Source organism: Nicotiana tabacum, chromosome 3 (genome assembly GCF_000715075.1).
Source record: "Nicotiana tabacum cultivar K326 chromosome 3, ASM71507v2, whole genome shotgun sequence".
NCBI classification, from domain to species: Eukaryota; Viridiplantae; Streptophyta; class Magnoliopsida; order Solanales; family Solanaceae; genus Nicotiana; species Nicotiana tabacum.
This window is the reverse complement of record NC_134082.1, coordinates 9,066,455-9,085,986: the sequence shown is the minus strand read 5'-3', so window position 1 is coordinate 9,085,986 and position 19,532 is coordinate 9,066,455. Positions and strand designations below refer to the sequence as shown.

At 38.3% G+C, this 19,532-nt stretch overlaps 1 protein-coding gene across 1 annotated transcript; it reads right to left on the bottom strand.

The window, feature by feature from the left end:
* Positions 1-15,757: 15,757 nt before the first annotated feature.
* On the bottom strand, positions 15,758-17,184 carry LOC107807995 (LOB domain-containing protein 12-like). The gene is made up of 2 exons (XM_016632475.2): positions 16,923-17,184; positions 15,758-16,208 (listed from the first exon to the last, which is right to left on the bottom strand). The coding sequence occupies exons 1-2, from the start codon at positions 17,079-17,081 to the stop codon at positions 15,900-15,902; spliced, it is 468 nt and encodes a 155-aa protein (XP_016487961.1). The 5' UTR covers positions 17,082-17,184; the 3' UTR covers positions 15,758-15,899.
* Between the last annotated feature and the right edge of the window lie 2,348 nt (positions 17,185-19,532).

Genomic DNA, 19,532 nt, shown 5'->3' with positions numbered 1-19,532 from the left:
TCATCAAAATCGACGACGTGGTGACCAATGCCCCTGAGACTTGGAATTACGCCCGTAAGTATCTATTTTTTGTCAAAAGCATTTGATTTGCCTGTTTTAGTCGTAGGCTGAAATTTTGTCTCTTCTTCGTACAGCCAAGATCACGCCCCCTCCTTTGGTCGGTGACATTCACGATTGGGTTGGCCAGTCTGCCTCACACTGTAGGGATTCACGAGTGGCCGAGCTTTCTCAAGAGATTCGGGCCTGCTTCTTCCTTGGCCGGTGTGTTCCTAAATACATATATTTGTTGTTTTGATCTCATAGTCGCTTTCTCACTGCAGTTTATTCTTAATGATAGGCGAGTAAGAACATCATAAATTCCGTGGGGTATACAATGTAATAAGCTCGCAGCTTTACAAGAGTCAGATGGTCTTCCCTAAGCACCGCAACGAAAGACTAGCTGAAAAAATAAGGAAGAAGGCTTCAAGCTAAGCATAGTGACCTAAAGAGGAAATGATCTTATAACAACAGTCTCACTACAACATTGTATCACTCCATAAGAAAGTGGCACCTATCGTGGCTAACGAATGGGGAAAAAAATTAATATTCGAGATCATATGAGTTGCACGAAATTCCAATAGGTGTGGGCACTAAGATACGCCAAGTACTCATGTAACAAGTGGCAGAACGACCAGGAAAAATAATTGCTTACTTTTTAAAGAAAGCTGAGAATGCACGCAAGGAATTATTCGATCAATGACCCAGAGTTAATTACATTATAAATGCACTTAAGATTTCAGAGTATTATCCATGCATCATATATGTTGACATTCCTACAGCTATAGGAGACTCCGGTATAAGTTAAAAGAAAGAATTGAGTCCACCTCACAGACAAAGGCTTGAATTATTAGAAGATTATATTATGGATGTTCCATAGCGTCCACCAAAGGCAAAAGTAATAACTAATACCCTTAGCCGCAGATCGGAAGATAGTTTAAGCCTAGTTAAAGGTTGGGAGAGAAGATGAAACTAAAGAGTTACATCAACTAAGTGAATTACGAGTCTTATTATTAGATCCAGCTAAATATACAAATCGTAATTCAAAACACTACAAAATTACCTTTAATATCAGAGGTACAAGAGAGATAGTACAACAATCATATTCTATAACGACTCTGTGATAAAGCCAGTTAGAAAAGTACCAGTCTCATAAGGAGTAAGTATGAAGCTCCGCTAGATTGTTTATGCACCATAGATGTAAGTATTATAGTAGAGCTTCAAATTGTGGATGTGAATTCCACCTATGTTGAAGGGTAGTTATGAAAGATACAGAAAATATGATGCTATATTTAAAGATAAGTAAGTTAAAGGTGAAGAAGGTACGAGATACTCAAGTGCAGAAGGTTGTGAATAGTCCAGACTTCAAATAGAGGGTTAGAAGCGTTGTGATTTAGTTATTTGTGTCGTCAGTGGCATATCTTCTAGCCTATGGTATCTAGGTACCAAGAGACCGACAGGTCTAGTTAAGAGAGTAAAGAAGAGTTAGAGACAATGTGATGTCTCGCTTGAGGTTCCAGAATAACATAAGGAAATCTATGGTGCTATCATGTTAAAGGAAGGTTGCGAGTAGTATAAATAGATATGTGTAGGTCGCAAGCTAAAGTATGGTAGAGCAACAAGGTTTTAGGTAGACGAGAGTAAGGATAAGAAAAGGTAAGTGAGAAGGTGACGACAATAGGTAAGCCCTCGGGATTAAACACATCAAAACAATAGAGTTGATGGTTCCCGTAAGTTATAAAAAACTCAGTACACCTTGAATGAACTCGGAGGAGTTTAAGACTAGGAGCATATAGAAAAGAAGGAATGCTGCCCTAGTAATAGAATAAGGTTGTAATTGTGATAAATGTTAAGAGGATGACATTTAGGCTTTCGATTGAGTAATTATTCAAAGAGAAGGAATTTCATGAATTACATGAGATTGAATACTCCCATAAGATAAATCACATTGGGATGCGACGAAATATGGTTATTGAAGTATAGTATCGTCCCTAGGTGGATCATCCAAATAACTTCAGATGTTCCCCTATGTAAATGTGAGCCCTAGTGACAATGTATTACGTAAGAGGTTTATCAGTGGTAGATTATGGATCAACATTAAGGTGAATCAAAAATGGAAGGATAAAAGTTACAAAGTATGAGATGAGATTAGGCCGTCAATCTTAGTGAGGAAACATTAAAGGACTTAGATTTATACATATATGATAAGTAGCGAGAGAGTAACCTGGAGTTGGATAGCAGACCTCGGTAATGATAAACTAAAGTAAGTGTTATGTTATAGTATAACCTACCTATATATAGTAAAGCCTTAAGAATATATATATATATATATATATATATATATATATATATATATATATATATATATATATATATATATATATATATATATATATATATATATAAGTGGACGGCGTGCCACACGATCCCATAATATCATATATAAGTGGACGGCGTGCCACACGATCCCATAATATATATATATACCAGCAGGAACAACTTGTCATAATTCTGTATATGTTCCCAAAATGAGGCCTAGATATTGGCTAAAATATGGAGGAAGAATGAGAGAAGAGTCTCATAGGCACACATACAGGGATAGAGTCGTACAAGCTGCACGACAAAAGGGAGCAATAGTAACGATATTGGAAGGATTTCGACCACAGGTCATGGTGCGAGAAAGAGGCCTAAAGGGGGGAATGACCCGGCCTTTGAATTTATTCAAAGAAAAGTTGCCTAGATGTCAAGGACAATACTAAATTATTCGTAATAGCTATAGGTAATGATATTGATAAGCATATCAATCAACATTCGAGGACGAATGTTCCAAAGGGAGAATGATGTTACAACCCTTATTTTCATACATGAGAGTACGTCGTAAGTCAATTGATGTAAGATTAGAAATGAGATCATCTTTGAAAGTACATAAAGTAATTTAATCATATTAACTTAGAGGTTACAAATATTTAAGATCATGAACTACAAGTACCAAGAGGGTTGGAAGGCTTGGAAGCTAAACGAATGGAAGAAAATAAGTTTTGTCAAAAGTTGACAAGTTGGGAATGTTATAACATGTACTTTTGGGGTGAGACTAGGGTGCACAAAATGATAAGGAGATTATGTTATGAGGTATTTTAGTATTGTGATAGTCGTGTGTTATGTTTTGAAGTTAAGCGAGTTGGGGAACAAAAGTTGGCAAAGATCATCACAAGTTACATTCATAAATATGCTGAAAATTAGGTCAAATATAGCTGAGCATTTATCCCAATGCACTTGGAATTATGGAATGATCTACCTACAAAATTGAATATATATGAGTCTATTTTCCAACGGATTAAACCGTTCATTGATAAAACATTAGAGTAGAGAGATGCTTTCAATTTCGCGAGACTACGCAGATTGCATAGGCGACAAGTAGGTGTGTCACTAAAGTTTTTTTAGCAATATATTTCGTTTGTTATATGAGGTCTCTTTAGGACATATTATATACCGAATTGAAGGTCTTGGAATATCATTTCTAAATCTATTAACCGTTCATCCATACGACATATGGATAAAAAGATATAAGCATCGGAAGAAGGGCCAATGCTAGGGTGCCAAGCTAGCACCTCTTTGACTTTTCAAAAGTTGATATATATATATACACATGAGAGAGCCTAGAATCGGTGGGCAGACCCCTATTGGGCAACCTCTACTCAGATGGTAAGTTATATATCGAGCCTATTGTGGCCGAGCACCTATGAGAGAGCCTAGAATGGCCGAGATACAGAGCTAGTATGTCCGAGCGCCTATGAACGAGTCTACTACGGCAGAGCAGTTATACACATACCGAGCCTTATAGGGTCGAACAACTATTTTACTTACTATATTGAGAGAGTTGAGTCAATATCAACAGGTAAGCACATCTTTAGATTATCTTTGACTCCCAGTTACTTTCAGTTATTATATTATTAGTTCAGTTTTAGTTTTTACTTATTCCGTTGCCTTACATACTCGGTACATTATTTCGTACTAACGTCCTTTTAGCCAGGGATGATGCTTTTCACGCCTGCAAGTCCTTATAGATAGCTGGATAGACCTTCCCAATAGATAGAGCAAAATATTAGCTTGGTTAGTAAGCTCCACTTCCCTGGAGTTACCAGGTCTATACCTTTGAGTCTATTTTATATATACAGGATTGATGGGTAGGTCGAGGCCCTGTCCCGACCATGACACAGTTCAGTTATCCCTAGAGGCTTGTAGACGAGTCCTGTACATTTTATATATTAGTATTGTGACTTTACTAGCCTTATGTAGATGTTTAGTTGATATTGCTGGTTGTAGACGTTATTTTCAGATGATTCAAAATATGGCCTCATCGGCCTAAGTTGAGGGTTACCCTTCCAGAGTTCACAGTTACAGAGTGGTATGCTAGGGCCGAGTATGGCACCTGGTGCCGGCCACAACTCTTCAGGTTTGGGGCGTGACAGGTGATAACCTTCAATCTTTTTTTTCTGTTCGAGGATCTTCGAGGAGGCTGAAGGCTCTTCCTTATACATTTCATAAGAGGAAGGCCACCTTTTCTTCGGTGTCTATTCCCCTTGTGACCGCAGCTAGGCTAGCTCGATCATCTGCTTTTGTTCCTACCTCAATCACGGCCAGGTTCGCTCGTTCATCGACCCCATATACTGCTGCCTCTGCATCAGTTTCTTCTCCACATGCAGATACTTATCGTCTTGTGGATGAGGAAGGGGAGTCATCGCCGAGCAGTGAGAATTTGGTTCCCCGTAAAAGAAGGTCGGTTGACGTCGGTGATGGGGTTACCCGAGCCATAGATTCGACAGTGGACGATTACGTCATACGCGAAATATCAACCATAGTATTTGAGAATGATGACGAGTTATTGTCTGAGATTCCGCCATCGATTAAGGCCACAGAGGGTGTTTCATTTCCTAATGCCACGATGGAATTTGAGGGACCGTCTGCGAGGGTTTTTAATACTTTACGGCAAGATGAGCCATCGACCTCACGACCGGGTGATGGTCCTTCTTCATCGGTCGATGGGAGAGGCAAAGGCATTGCCGAGGATGGCTATGAGATGGGTTCTGATCTTGACACCGATGAGATGAAGATGACGGGGAAGGGTTTACCCGGCTCGAAGTGAAACTGGATGGGTCCATATGGACTATTGTGATCCCCATAGATCGAGATTTACTACTGAATACAGAGACGTGGTTCCTTCCCTAGGTCCCCTCTATTCCTACGTGGAGGGAAAAACCCTTGAAAAACTGGATGATGCTACCCTATCAAGGAGCATAGCTGACATCGCTCTCAGGGTAAGCTTTTTGACTTTTATTTCTCAAGTTCAATGTTTTGTGCTTCGTTCTTACTTTTTGTTCTCTTTTTTTTAAGAATGTGGTTTTGGAAATTAAGAGTGCCCGAAGAAAGGAGAGGCGTAAGGCTATTTTTCTGAAGATGGAGCAAAAATACCATGAGTACCGTGGCAAGCACCCCAAGATTTGTAGACGGTTTGGTGCGAGCGGCATTTTTTAGGCTCTTTGGAACGAACTGAAGGAGAATTATGACGAGTTGATTAGGGTCATCGCAAAATGCAGCATTCTTGAGGGAACGTTAAGAACCAAATAAGACGAGCTCGAGGTCAGCAAGGGGGTTGAAGCCCAATGCGACGATCTCCAAGCCAGGTGGTCTCACTGAATGCCGAGATCAAAGAATGTCAATTCAAGGCAGATGTTTTGTGCGGTGAGGTCACTGAGAAGGTAGAGTATCTTAAGAAGGCAGAGTTAGCTCAGTCTGGGGCTTTAAGGAAGGCAGAGGCTTTGGAGATCGTGATCCATGTTCTTCGTTCCAAGCGATAAAGTGCCTTGGAGATGGAGAGGCTCAATGAGGAGCGCCTTGATGAATGGATTAGAGAATTGGAGAGAGAAAGGCTTTTGGCCTTTGTGATTGAGTCGTCGTTCTTGTAGTCGAGAATGCCCAATTACTGGCTCGACCATCCTCTTCCCGTACTTCTGGTTTCCTGATATTCTCGGAGATTTGTACGAGGAGTGGATTTATGCTGAGGCCCAACTAGATATATTTAAAGACCTAATGAGGGTGGGAATTGTTTAGGAAACCATCTTTGAGGATGCTTGTGTTAAGGTACACGGAGCTCGGGTAACTTGTGGCTATGATATTGCTATACTGGTGGCCGATGACAATGAGGGAGATATATGCATTGATCGGATCGAAGAAGAGGCCTGATATGAGAACGAGTATCCTGAGGGTGGTGGTGATGGTGAAGGCGCATATGGCATTGTCGGGCCTGGTGGCGATCAGTAGTTTTTCATTTCCTTGTTTTTGTTTTGCCGCACACTTGTGCCTATCATATTTGCATGAAATAACAGTTTTGTTATTTGCACCTGGTTTTTTTTTCTTCGGTTCGTGCTTGTATGCTCTTTGATTTCGTTGTGTGGTTGTCTTGATTTTCTTAGTCGTAATCACTTGGCTTGAATAGGGTTGAACACATCCTTAGTTTGATTACGACTGCGGGTCAGCTGGCGTTAGTTCGAACGAAGTCGAAACAAAACCCAAGTTTGTTAATTTAAAACTGAGGTCGAACATACCGTATGTTTATTTATGGTCGAGGGTCGGTTATGTGTTAATTCAAAGAAAGTCGAATATAATCTATACTTAGTTATGGCCGGGGGTCGGTTAGGCATTGATTCGAGTAAGGTCGAATATAACCTATGTTTAGTTGTGGCCGAGGGCCGGTTAGGTGTTGATTTGAGCAAGGTCGAATATAACCTATATTTAGTTATGGTTGAGGGCCGATTAGGTATTGATTCGAACGAGGTCAAATATAACCTATAATTAGTTATGGTTGAGGGATGATTAGGTGTTGATTCGAGTGAGGTCGAATATAACGTATATTTAGTTATGGCCAAGGGCCGATTAGGTGTTAATTCGAACGAGGTCGAATATAACCTATATTTAGTTATGGCCGACGACCGATTAAGTGTTAATTCGAGTGAGGTCGAATATAACCTATATTTAGTTATGGACGAGGGCCGATTAGGTGTTGATTCAAACGAGGCCGAATATAACCTATAATTATTTATGGCCGAGGGCCAATTAGGTATTGATTCGAACGAGGTCGAATGTAACCTATAATTATTTATGGTCGAGGGTCGATTAGGTGTTGATTCGAGCGAGGTCGAATATAACCTATATATAGTTATTGTCGAGGGCTGATTAGGTGTTGATTCAAACGAGGTCGAAATATCCTATAACTAGTTATGGCCTAGGGCCAGTTAGGTATGCTTCTTTGTGCGGCATTTGTCGGTGTTGTGAACTTTTAGGCGACATTGCCTTGGCTGTACATTTGGAGCAATAGAAATAAACTTCATGTATTTGTGCTTTATTCATACACTTGGAGAAATTTACATATTTTTTCGGGCGTTGGCTGGCATTCCAGTCCCAGCCCAGGTCTATTTAGTCCCTTCATTGGTTAAGATGGAGAATTCTTGAGAGCTCGATCAATGAACTAGCCATCCCATGCCTCCGTCTGTTCGCACTTCAACTTGAAGTGTCCCCTTCGTCGCCTCGTTAAAGACCTCCTTGAGAAAACCCAATTGGGACAAAAACTCAAATGAGGGAAAAAATGTACGACTTGGAGGACGTTTTTTCTTAAAATTTGAAGTACTTGAGGTGGGTGATATTCCAGTTGTTTGATAGTAGTTTTCCTTCCATTGTTTCTAGTTGGAATGACCCTTTGTTTGCTATTGCCGTGATTTTGTATGGGCCGTCCCAATTTGTTCCTAGTTTACCTTCCCGTGGTTCTTTGCTTGCTTGTGTTTTAGCTTTGAGCACGTAGTCCCCGACTTTGAGTGGTCTGACCTTTTCCTTTTTGTTATAATAGCATTCCGCCTATTGTTTTTGGGCGATCATCCTTATGTAGGCCATATCCCTTCGTTCTTTGACTTCGTTGAGCTCTTGCCTTCTGCTTTCGTCATTCCTCGGCCCGTTCTCGTGGGATTATCTCTGACTGGGCTCTCCGACTTCGACCGGCATTACAACATCAGTCCCATAGACTAGTGAGTAAGACGTCTCTTATGTGCTCATGTTTGGAGTTGTTTGGTAAGCCCATAGTACTTCGGGTAGTAATTCCGGCTATAGCCTCTTGGCGTTTTTGAGTTTTTTCTTTATGATGTTCAGTATCGATTTGTTGAAGGACTCTGTTTGTCCGTTATCTACGGGGTGATACGGTGTTGAGAGTATTGTTTTGATATGCTATTTTTCAAAAAAATCGATGAACTTTTTTCCTGTAAATTAGGGTCCGTTGTCGCAACTGATCTCTTTGGGGAGGCGAAAATGGCATACAATGTTTTTCCATATGAAGGCGATCACTTCCTGTTCGCGTATTTGAGCAAATATTCCCGCTTCTACCTATTTAGAGAAATAGTCAGTTAAAACCATAAGAAATTGTACGTTACCTCGCCTCACTGGGAGGGGGCCCACGATGTCCATTCCCCATTTGATGAACGACCAAGGGAAAGTGACTGAGTGGAGGTGTTCGCCTGCTTGGTGGATCATTGAGGTGTACTTTTGGCACTGCTCATATTTTTTCATGAAATCTACGGCCTCTTTTTTCATGGTGGGCCAATAATACCCTGCCCGTATGAGGCATCTGACCGAAGCCCGGTTTTCGAAATGAGCTCAGCCTTCGTGGACCTCTTCAAGGATACACCATGTTTGATTTGGGCCCAAGCATTTCGCTAAAGGGTCGCCATATGTTCTCTTGTACAGGTCGTTGTGAATAATGTTGTACCTGGCTATTTGCATCCGTAATTTCTTGGCCTTTTTTTATCAACTGAAAGTACGTCGTGCTTCAAGTATGTAATAAGACGGTTGCACCAGCCCCAAGTCAAGTTTATGATTCTTACCTCGATTAGATATACCGATGAGTTGAGAAGGTAGACTACACTTTTGTCTCCGGTTGCAATGTTTTTGGTGGCTACGGCTAATTTGGCGAGGCCGTCCGCCTCAGCATTCTGTACTCGAGAGATCTGGTCGAGTTGACATTCGTCGAACTCGGGTAGCAACTTGCAGATTTCGGTTTGGTATTTTTGTAACCTGTGTTCCTTGATTTGAAAAGTCCCTATGACTTAATTGACCACTAGTTGAGAATCGCAGCATAGTTTCAACCGTTTTGCCCCGTTTTTAAGCGCCAGCCTTAACCCTGCAATTATGGCCTAATACTCAGCCTTGTTGTTAGTCATATCCGGGCATCTTATGGATTGGCGAATCACTTCGCCTGTGTAGACTTTGAGTACGGGTCCCAATCCGGTTCCCGACGCATTGGATGCACCGTCGGTGTACATGACCCAGAGGTCTTGTGTTTGGGGAGAGGCATGAACGACTTCTCTTTCAACTTCAGGCATTATTTTTGCACTGAAATCGGCGACGAAGTCTACAAGTACTTGCAACTTTATCGTTGTTTGCGGCTAATATGTGATATCATGCTCGCTCAATTCGATAGCCCATTTGGCCAACCTGCTTGATAGCTCAGGTTCATGCAAAATGCTTCTTAAGGGGAAATTAGTGACAACCAAGATGGTACGGCATTGGAAATATGGTCTAAGCTTTCGTGAAGCTATGACCAAGGCCAGAGCCAGTTTCTTGAGGTGAGGGTATCTCATCTCGGTGTCGACTAATGTTTTGCTAATGTAATAGATGGGAGACTGCGTACCTTTGCTTTCTTGGACTAGGACTGTGCTCACAGCCACTTCGGATACAGCGAGGTAGACAAGGAGACGTTCCCCCGGCTCTGGTTTTGAAAGCAGTAGTGGTGATAACAAGTATATTTTTAGTTCCTTCAGGGCTTGAATGCACTTTGTAGTCCGTTGGAGGCCGTTATGTTTCTTAAGCTTGCTGAAGAATTTGTGACACCTATCCGATGACCGCGAGATGAATCTTTAAAGGGCGGCGACACGGCCAGTCAACCTCTGAACCTATTTTTTGGTGGTCAAGTGCTCTGGTATCCCTTTGATGGATTTGATCTGATCAGGATTGACCTCGATACCTCGATGTGACGCTAAGAAACCTAAGAATATTCCTGAGGCCACACTGAATGCATACTTTTCGGGGTTCACTTTCATTCCATACTGTATGAGTATGTCAAAGGTTTCTCTCAAGTGGTCGATGAGATCTTCTTTACTTTTGGACTTGACCAACATGTCGTTTATGTAGACCTCCATCGTTTTACAAAGTTGGTCTTTGAACATCTTTGTTACTAACCTTTGGTACGTTGAACCTGCATTTTTTAGTCTGAAGGGCATGGCTTTGTAATAGTACGTCCCCTGATGGGTTATGAAAGTGGTTTTATCCTGATCCTCCTCTTCCATGAGGATCTGATTATAGCCTGAGTAGGCATCCAAAAAACTCAGTAGTTCATGCCTGATCGTTGCGCCGATGAGTTGGTCGATATGAGGTAATGGAAATGAATCCTTGGGGCATGCTTTATTCAAATCTGTAAAGTCTACACACTTTTGCCACTTCCTATTTTTCTTTTTCACCATGACCACATTAGCAACCTATTGAGGGTATTTTGACTCCTTAACAGATCCATTCTCTAATAAATTTTCAGCCACTTCACGTACTACGTCATTAATTGCGGAGTTGAACTTACGTCGGACCTATCTCAATGGATCAACTTCAATTTGTGTATGACAATTTCCTATGGAATGCCTGTCATATCTGCATGGCTAAAAGCAAACAAGCCCGCGTTAGTAGTTAAGAATTGATGAAACTTACTTGGTTCCTGAAGTTTGCAGCCGACGTAAGTTTTCTTGCTGTGATCGTTGCTATCTAATTGGACGGGGTCAAGGTCTTCTATGGTCGAACCGGCGGCTTCGACCGTATTGGGGTCTTTGATGATGTCCTCGCTATCATCACCTTTCGACCTTAACCCTGTTGATTGTTATTCCTCTTTTTCTTTGTCCTTCGTTTGTTGAATGACCGTGCAATCCAATGCGATGCGGTAACATTCCCGAGATATGCGTTGCTCCCCTTGTATGTTGAAGATTCCCCGTGGTGTTGGGAATTTGATGACTTGATATAAGCTGGAAGGGATAGCTATCAAGGTGTGTATCCATGGTCGGCCTATTATTACGTTGTACGCTGTGTCTTGGTCCATGATGTGAAAGGTGGTTTCCAGAGTGAATCCACCATCTAGGACGGGGAGTGTAATTTCTCCAAATATTTGCTCAACTGCATTGTTAAAACCTGTTAGTGTGATACAACGCGACACTATCTTATCCTCGAGTTTCATTTGTGTAAATACTCGAGGGTGGATAATACACGGGCCGCTCCCATCGTCTACCGTAATGTATCTCACATCGGTATCTAGAATTTGTAAAGGGATAACAATGGTGTCATAGTGAGGGAAAAATAAATCGTCGGTATTTGACTTATCGAAGATGATACTCTCTTCGAGCTCGTCATACCGTTCGTGGGTAATCGATTGTTTGAGCTTGTGGGTTGTGGTGAACTTTATGCTGTTGATAGAAACACCATCGCCGCCACCGATGATCATGTGGATAGTGCGAGTTGGCAAGGGCAATTTTGGCGGTCCCTGATACTGTTCACGTCCTTTGGCAAAGTTGGTCCTTCCCTGGTGGCTCAGCAATTCTTTTAGGTGTCCTTATCGAAGCATGTTTACGACCTCCTATCTTAGGGCGATGCAATATGCGAATTTGTGCCCTCGTTCTTGGTGGAACATGCAAAGGGCATCCGACTTTCTGGTATTCGGATCTGACCTCATCTTTTGTGGCCACTTCACCTTTGTTCCGAGCTTCTCCAAGGCACAAGCTATTTCTGTAGGAGACATACAAAAATTGTGAGCAGATAACAAATGGCGCATACCTTTTTCGTTCTGATGAGTCCCTGTCCTTGATATGGGTGGGCCCTCTTCGTGGCAGGAGAAGGGCGCAATGGCACTTCTGACATATGGTAGATGCCGTTCCCGATTGGGTCGTGGAGCTACGAGGTCCCTTCTGATATCATTTCTTCTATCTTTCCTGGATTCGGCTTGTACCAAGGTCAATCAATAAGTTGGCCCATTGAGGTAGTCCTCGTCTACTTGGACCTCGGCACAATATGCATTGTATATTTCATCCCAAGTAGTTGGGGGCACTTCATAAGCTGACTTAAGAATTTTCTCGTTGCCCTTGAACCATTTATGCTAAGCCCGTTCTGGAAAGTTGCAACCGCCATCCCTTCCGATATGTTCGGCAAGGTCATCCTTACTCAATTGAAACGGGCGAAGAAGTCCCTCAATCCCTCTCTCGGAGACTGTTTGATAACAAATATGTCAATTACTCTCGCTTCAGCCTTTTTGGCCCCAGCAAGGGCCGTTACGAACTTGTCGGCCATTTCTTTGAAGATCTTAATGGAACCCGCAGGCAGTTGTGAATACTATGTTAACGCACCTCCGGTGAGAGTTTCGCCGAATTTCTTCAGCAAAATAGAGGATACTTGTTCCTTGGCGAGATTATTGCCTTTTATGACGGTGACGTAGTGAGTTACATGGTCTTCGGGATCGGTCGTACCATCATATATTTTCAGGTAGGGCAACATTTTAAAGGTCTTTGGTATGGCATGCGGGGCGGCACCATCGCTGTATGGCTGCTCGACAAACCGACCATCATCTCTCTTTGGCAAGAGCTTTGGGGAACCCGGTATCTTATCGACCCTTTATTGGTGTTCCCTCATTTGGTCCCGAAGCGCTTTGTTCTCGTTCTCCGATTTCCTCCATCTTTTTCAAAATGGTTGCGAGGGTGTCATTACCTGCACTATTAACGGCGTTGTGAGTAACCCGTCGTTGGAGGAGGAAACGGGTCATGCTGCTCGTCCGCTGGTGGTATAACGCAAGTCCTTGCATTTTCTGCAACCGTATCATGAGCGGGCTTATGGAAGATGCTGGTTAGCGTGTTGTTAGCATAGCCTCGAGGAGCTTTTTTACTGCTGGTGGTATCTCTTCCCCCACGGACATAGAAGCTCCTTTACCGAGAGATTTTGTGATGCTACTGTGAGGAAGGAAGATCTGCCTCGCTTGGGGGAGGCATGGAGTGTTGTATCCTCGTCCTCTACTTTAGAAATCTCAATGATGGTGTTCAAGAGGTTGGTTGTGAGGTCGCCCGTTATCCTCGTTCTTTCTTCTCTGTTACCTACCATATTAGATCTGTGCATATGAAGAAAGGGGATCCTGTTGTCTGTGTTAGTTGTAGATCTAGAGGAAACTAAAAATTTAACTAAGAAATTCCCACATGCGGCGCCAAATTATTTGACCAAAAATATTAACCTTCGGTTAAACTATTATATTCTAAGCAATTAAGGGTTAGACCTAGTTAATGATAATATCTTTAGATATAGATCTTGAAAGCACGGATAACGTGGGATCGAGTTAGTGGAAAATTGATAATACTATACATTTAATATTCCAAAGGATATGAGCAGTAATGAAGGAGTAACTAGCAATAAATAATAATAAATGACATTTAAGTAAATAGGAGGAGTGATTCACCCAATAATGAATGAACTAGATGATTGTTCCTCCTCACAATAAAGAGTAATAGATAAATCCTAGAACGTTTAGACTATTATTGGAGCTGATGAAAAAGTATGAAATAATGTGAGTGAGAATATTGATGAAAAGTAAAGTTTGTATCTTTTCTAGAGAGAGAATCTTCTTTTGAAAAGTGTTATTCTCCGGTGAATATTACATGTAGGGGTGTTCAAACCGAGCCGGAAAACCGCACCAAACCGAAAAACCAAACCAAACCAAACTGATTAAAAACCCCGATTAGGTTTGGTTTGACTTGGTTTGGTATTGAGTAAAAAAACCGAACCAAACCGACATATAAATATAAAAATTTTATTTATATTTTTAAGACTTTATAGTGATTTTTCTTTAGAAAATGTAGAAATATTTGGGATCCTCTCATGTATTAACCTTGAAAGTGTAAATTAACGAAAAATTATTGTTAGACGACTAAGAAAATAACTATCATGTGTTACTAAAAAAAATTTCCCATTAGAATTTTTTAATAGATCATATGTTTGTCACTTTTTACCACATTTACTAAACATATTTTCACTCATCAAAGCTTTATCTATAATTTTAATAAAGTAAGATTGAAATAATATGTATGTAACAAAAAAACCCGAAAACCCGAAAACCCGACAAAACCGAACCAATCCAAACCGATATAATTGGTTTGGCTTGGTTTTGATAAAAACCGAACTAACCCGGTCCATGTACACTCCTCCCTCATTCATTGACCTTTTTTCTATTTATATGAGACATACCCCCAATAAATCCTAATAGTGCATATGCAGAGAATATCCAATGAAATATTCTCTTCAATATCTTATTCTAATAAACTAGCCGTTACAACTCTTTTTGCAGTGCTCGATATCGACCATCGTTTGCATCCTGACCACGAGCCTCGCTATCTCTTAATCGACATCGGCTGATTCTTTCCGTTATGTTATTTTGCACTAAGTACTGGGATATATTTCGACCTATACACTCCCCTTGTCCCAAAAGAAATGATATTTTTCAGATTTTGAGATCATACAAATTGTTCTTTGATCGCGATTTTTTTATGTACTTTTTAAATATTTTGAATTGTTAATTATTTTGATTTGTAGTATTTTTTTTTATGTAGTTTATATATGCATTATATAAAATCTGTGTAGAAATTCATGGTCAATGGGAAGAAGTTTGACTCTCCACACTACCCAACATCCATTTTCTTCCTCCATCTTCATGGACCACTACCCGTTATATAGACAAAACTATCAATCACATAATTAACATTTCACTAACTGAAACAGTAACAAAATGACTTCTTATTTTTCTAACTTCAAATATTTTGAAATCAAGATAATTTGCTAATGCGACTCGTATTAGAAACCAGAAATAGTATTGTGGAGTCAGTGGTAAAGTCAGAAATTTTCGCAGGGGTGTTTAAACTTGAAAGAAGTGAAAAAAAATTCTCCAAAAAGAGTGTTCAGTATATATTATATACCTCTAAAACCTAATATTTTATCTATATATATAATAATTTTCGACGAAGGGTGGTCGATAATGTAGTTTCGTGTGTGGTGATACAAAAGATTTAGTGATATTCATGATTTAAATGTAAATGTTAACCCTACTTAATTTTTACTCTACATATGTCATAGGCTACGGTTTGACTGTGTATAACCGCATTAATTAGGCTGTATTTGTCGCTCTTTTTCTATGATTTTCTTTCTTTTGTTTAATTCCTTTTCCTTTTCGAGATATGTCGTCTTTTAGCTTTTTTAATGGTCAAATCATAAATTTATACATGAAAACCAATGAAAATTAAATACTTACGTTATGAACTCATCATGATTTTAAGAAAGTAGTTGGATTACTAATGGACTCTAAATCTTTAACTCGCAAGATTTAAATTCTGAATTCAACTATTTTCCTAGATTTATAACAAGCAAATAGTGGATGCATGTGCCTTGACCACCACCATCCAAATCGGAACTTGTAAAAAAGATCGACAACAACAACAATATATCCAGTATTATCCCACACTATAAAAAAACCAGACAAATTATAAAATTCCTCAGCTAAGTAATCAAAGTGTTACAACACTTCATTAATTAGTTAGAAGTCCAAAACGCTGTGCTAGTTATAACAAGATGAACAAGTAAGGCAAGTGGTAGATCCAATAATATGGATTCGCAGGTTCGACAAAACTCAGTAGTTGAGAGGTTGAACCATATATATACGTGCCAAAAACAAAAGATCCAGTCATAAACATTTCAGAACCTATTTTCTCAACTCAGAACCCACAACGTCTAAATTCTTGTTCCGCCACTAAGTAATTAGGGCTGCCAAAACTCAGTGCTTGAGGAGTTGAACCATCATATTGTTCCATTTGAATTGCAGGCAAATTAGGAGCAGATTCTTGCTGCATTTGGATGCATAATATCTCTGTTTGGGCCATAGCCAGTTGCATTTCTAACTGTGAAACCTGATTTTGTAAATAAGAGATGGCACCAACACAACCGTAAACAGGATCTCTCATTCTTGCATTTGCTTCATACACTAAACTGTTTACTGCATCTGCTCTTTGCTGTACTGGAAGTTCCTGAATATAACATTAACCAAGAAAATGAATCATATATACATATGTCAATTTGCATAACATGAACAAACTATATATGAGATTTATAGAATTAAAAATTAGCCGATGGATGTACAATATATATGTATGTATAATATGTATATAATCAGTGTATAATTTATGTATACTGACTAGAAAAAATAAATAGGAAATCCGACCAAATATGTGTAAAGATCCCAATAACATTAACCTAGATAAATAAATAGCTAAATCATACAGGTGTTGCATAATATGAACAAACAACTAATGGCACTCCACTTTTAGCCTAGAGTTTAAGTTATATTCATTTTCACAGCAAGAAAATATATACTTACATAATCAGGTCATCTATTTTACTTATAAATAAAGGCACGCCCAACCTTTTATAACCGGATCCATCTAAAGTCAGTACTTTCAACATGGAGCATAAATTTTACTAAGATTATAATAAATAATTCTGAACCCATAATTTTAATATAATTTTCACGCTAAAAATCCATACTATTGAACTCATAGAGTTTATATTTTGAATCTTCCTCTGCTTATAAAACGTACAATAATAGATAATCTCTACGATAATTATTAACTAATACTCTGGTAAAAATGAATATTAACCCGCTCTCGTGAAAAAAAAACTATTGAAATATAAAATATTTAGAAACAAAGTTTTGAATCAGATTAAGAAAAAAAAAATGAAACCTGTATCATCTTGCTAATATTGCTAGCACCAAAAACCTTATGAACAATGGCAAACTTGTGAGGGTCATCTGGAGGGAAGTAAGGAGCAAATATGCAGTCTTTGGCACAACGACGCCTTAATAATTTGCAGGAAGCACAAGGAGAAGTTCCTCCTCCCATTTTAATTTGTGCTAAAAATAGGCAATTACTCTTGAACAAAGAGAAACTTCTCTTTAATGAGAAGGAAGAGAGAGGAGATATAGTAATTATGCAATTATGGCTAGCTAGGACAAAGTGTGTAGTTTGGAATAGAATGAACACCTATTTATAATGTTTTTGCAAGGAGTTATTAGTAGTGTGTACAATTGATAATGTACATTTTTTACCGTAGCTAAATGTGTTTTACAGTAACACTTTTCACACCAGAAAGCACATTAATCTATTTTTTTGCTTTTTAATTTTTTAATATATATATAGCAAGTGACTTATTTTATTTTCAAGATTACAAATTTCACTTTTGATGGAAGGTTACGTGTAGACCTTTTGGATGATGTGTAAAAGCTTTTATATATATATATATAAAAGTTAAACTTGATGATTTATGACTTTAATTGATATATAGGCACGGTTATATAACGTAATTACACTATCAAGTTAACTAAAAGAAAAGACAAGTAATCGTTCATAATAAGGAAAATTGATAATTAATCCGAAAAATAGAAGTGCAACATGCTAAATTTATATTATTAATGTACTCTTTTTTTGCACTATATATTATAAGTATCTACTCCATTATTTAAAGGCCACAAGAAGATCTGTTTAAAGACTAAATAAGACAAAGGGAAATAAATGCATGGGAGAACAACTAGGGTTAGGGTTTAGCAAAATGATGACTAACACGATGCAAAAACCCTAGTCCGAAGTTAGAGAAAGATAGACTCGACGTGAATGTTTGTTGGCGGACATTCACATGGAATTAAACACAAAAACTTGGTTAATGACTATGTTTTTCTCATCATTGATTTGATCAACGGTCATAACACTTGGATGAAAAATCTAAGCAACAAAAAAAATTACCATTCAACTAATATAGTGAATGAGAGCATTTGACGCGGCAGTAAAAGTTGTTGTGGTTTGATCTAAAGGTTCTATTTCTAAACCTCTCACATAAGGAGAGCTTAATGCGTTGAGGTGTTCTTTAATGGACAAAATACATAAAAATTCTTTTTGATAATGATGGTGAAATTTTCTGAACGTAAACATTAATTATCGGTACTTATTTTATATTAAACAATGTGACTACCTTATCTCAAAGTTTAAGTCATTATAAATACGAATCATCAATATTTATTTATTTAATTATATCTTCAATATATAACGTTAAGTTGGCATAAAAATTAAAAGTTTCTTGCAGTATATGGATTCAAGAGAAAAATTTAAAATTAATCTTCACCTTATTGTAAATGTATATGTATCACGAGGTTTCTGAAATGATACTCCTAAATTAAAATTATTAATTTGCGGAGCCCTAAGTTTGATTCTCACTCTTGTGCATTAAATGATTTCCACATGATTCCAAACTTGTAATCTTCTATTCCGAGGAAAGAAGCTCTCTTTCCCTTGTAGACTCTAACTATATATTATATTTGCAATTTCTGTTTTAGCTGTTCCTTCTTAGATAAATAAGAATTTAACGTACCTCTATTTTTACAAGAATTTAATTTTTATACATTGATAAAGTAATTTTTTCTATATATTATCAGGGCATGCAGATCTAGTGAAAAAGCAATGGATCTAGTCAAGCTCAATAACTTTGACTTTATTCTATATGTGTTAAAAAACTCGTACTAAAAAATATAGTTCAAATATTTGATGTGATATGATAGAATTTAAAAATTGAATCCATAAAGTTCAAATATTTTTGAATCCATCTCTGAATTTTTATTAGTGTATTTTAACCAGTTATAAACAATTAACTGTCGTTATATTCCCTATTACTCTGATTATTATGTAAAAAAACTATATGTATGTTAGATGTTTGCCCTAATTTTTCTTAGCATTTTGAATTTTCTTTGTTTTTGAAAGAAGGGCAAAACATTTACTATAATTGGATTTTAATTTTTCTAAAATGAAAAAAAAAATTTGCTTTAACATTTAACCTGTAGGAAAAAAATTTGGACTTCTATAATAGGATTCTTCCTTCGCACTTCACCACATGTACAATATAGTCCTTAAGAGAGTTTTATTTATTAAGAGAGTGCAAACCTCTTTAATAGTAAATTTGTGAGGTTATTTTCTCGATATTTATATATTTCTACTAAATTATAATAAATCATTATATTTTTTTAATATATTTCTTTTTATTGTTTTATTTAACCGTCCAAAGTTTACATTAGTATACATGACACCTACTTATTTCGATCCGACATTTTACCTCATAAAACGGTTACTTTTCTGTTTCGATTTCCAGTTACCAATTTTTTCAAACCCTACACTCCTTGGAGGAAGAGACGGTGGTAGTCGACAGGATCAGAACCTTGAAAACATTTTTTATTCCATAATTAATGTGTTTTTATTTAATAACTGATGATTAAATTAAATTAAAGTATGCGTAAAAAACAGACATCTTCA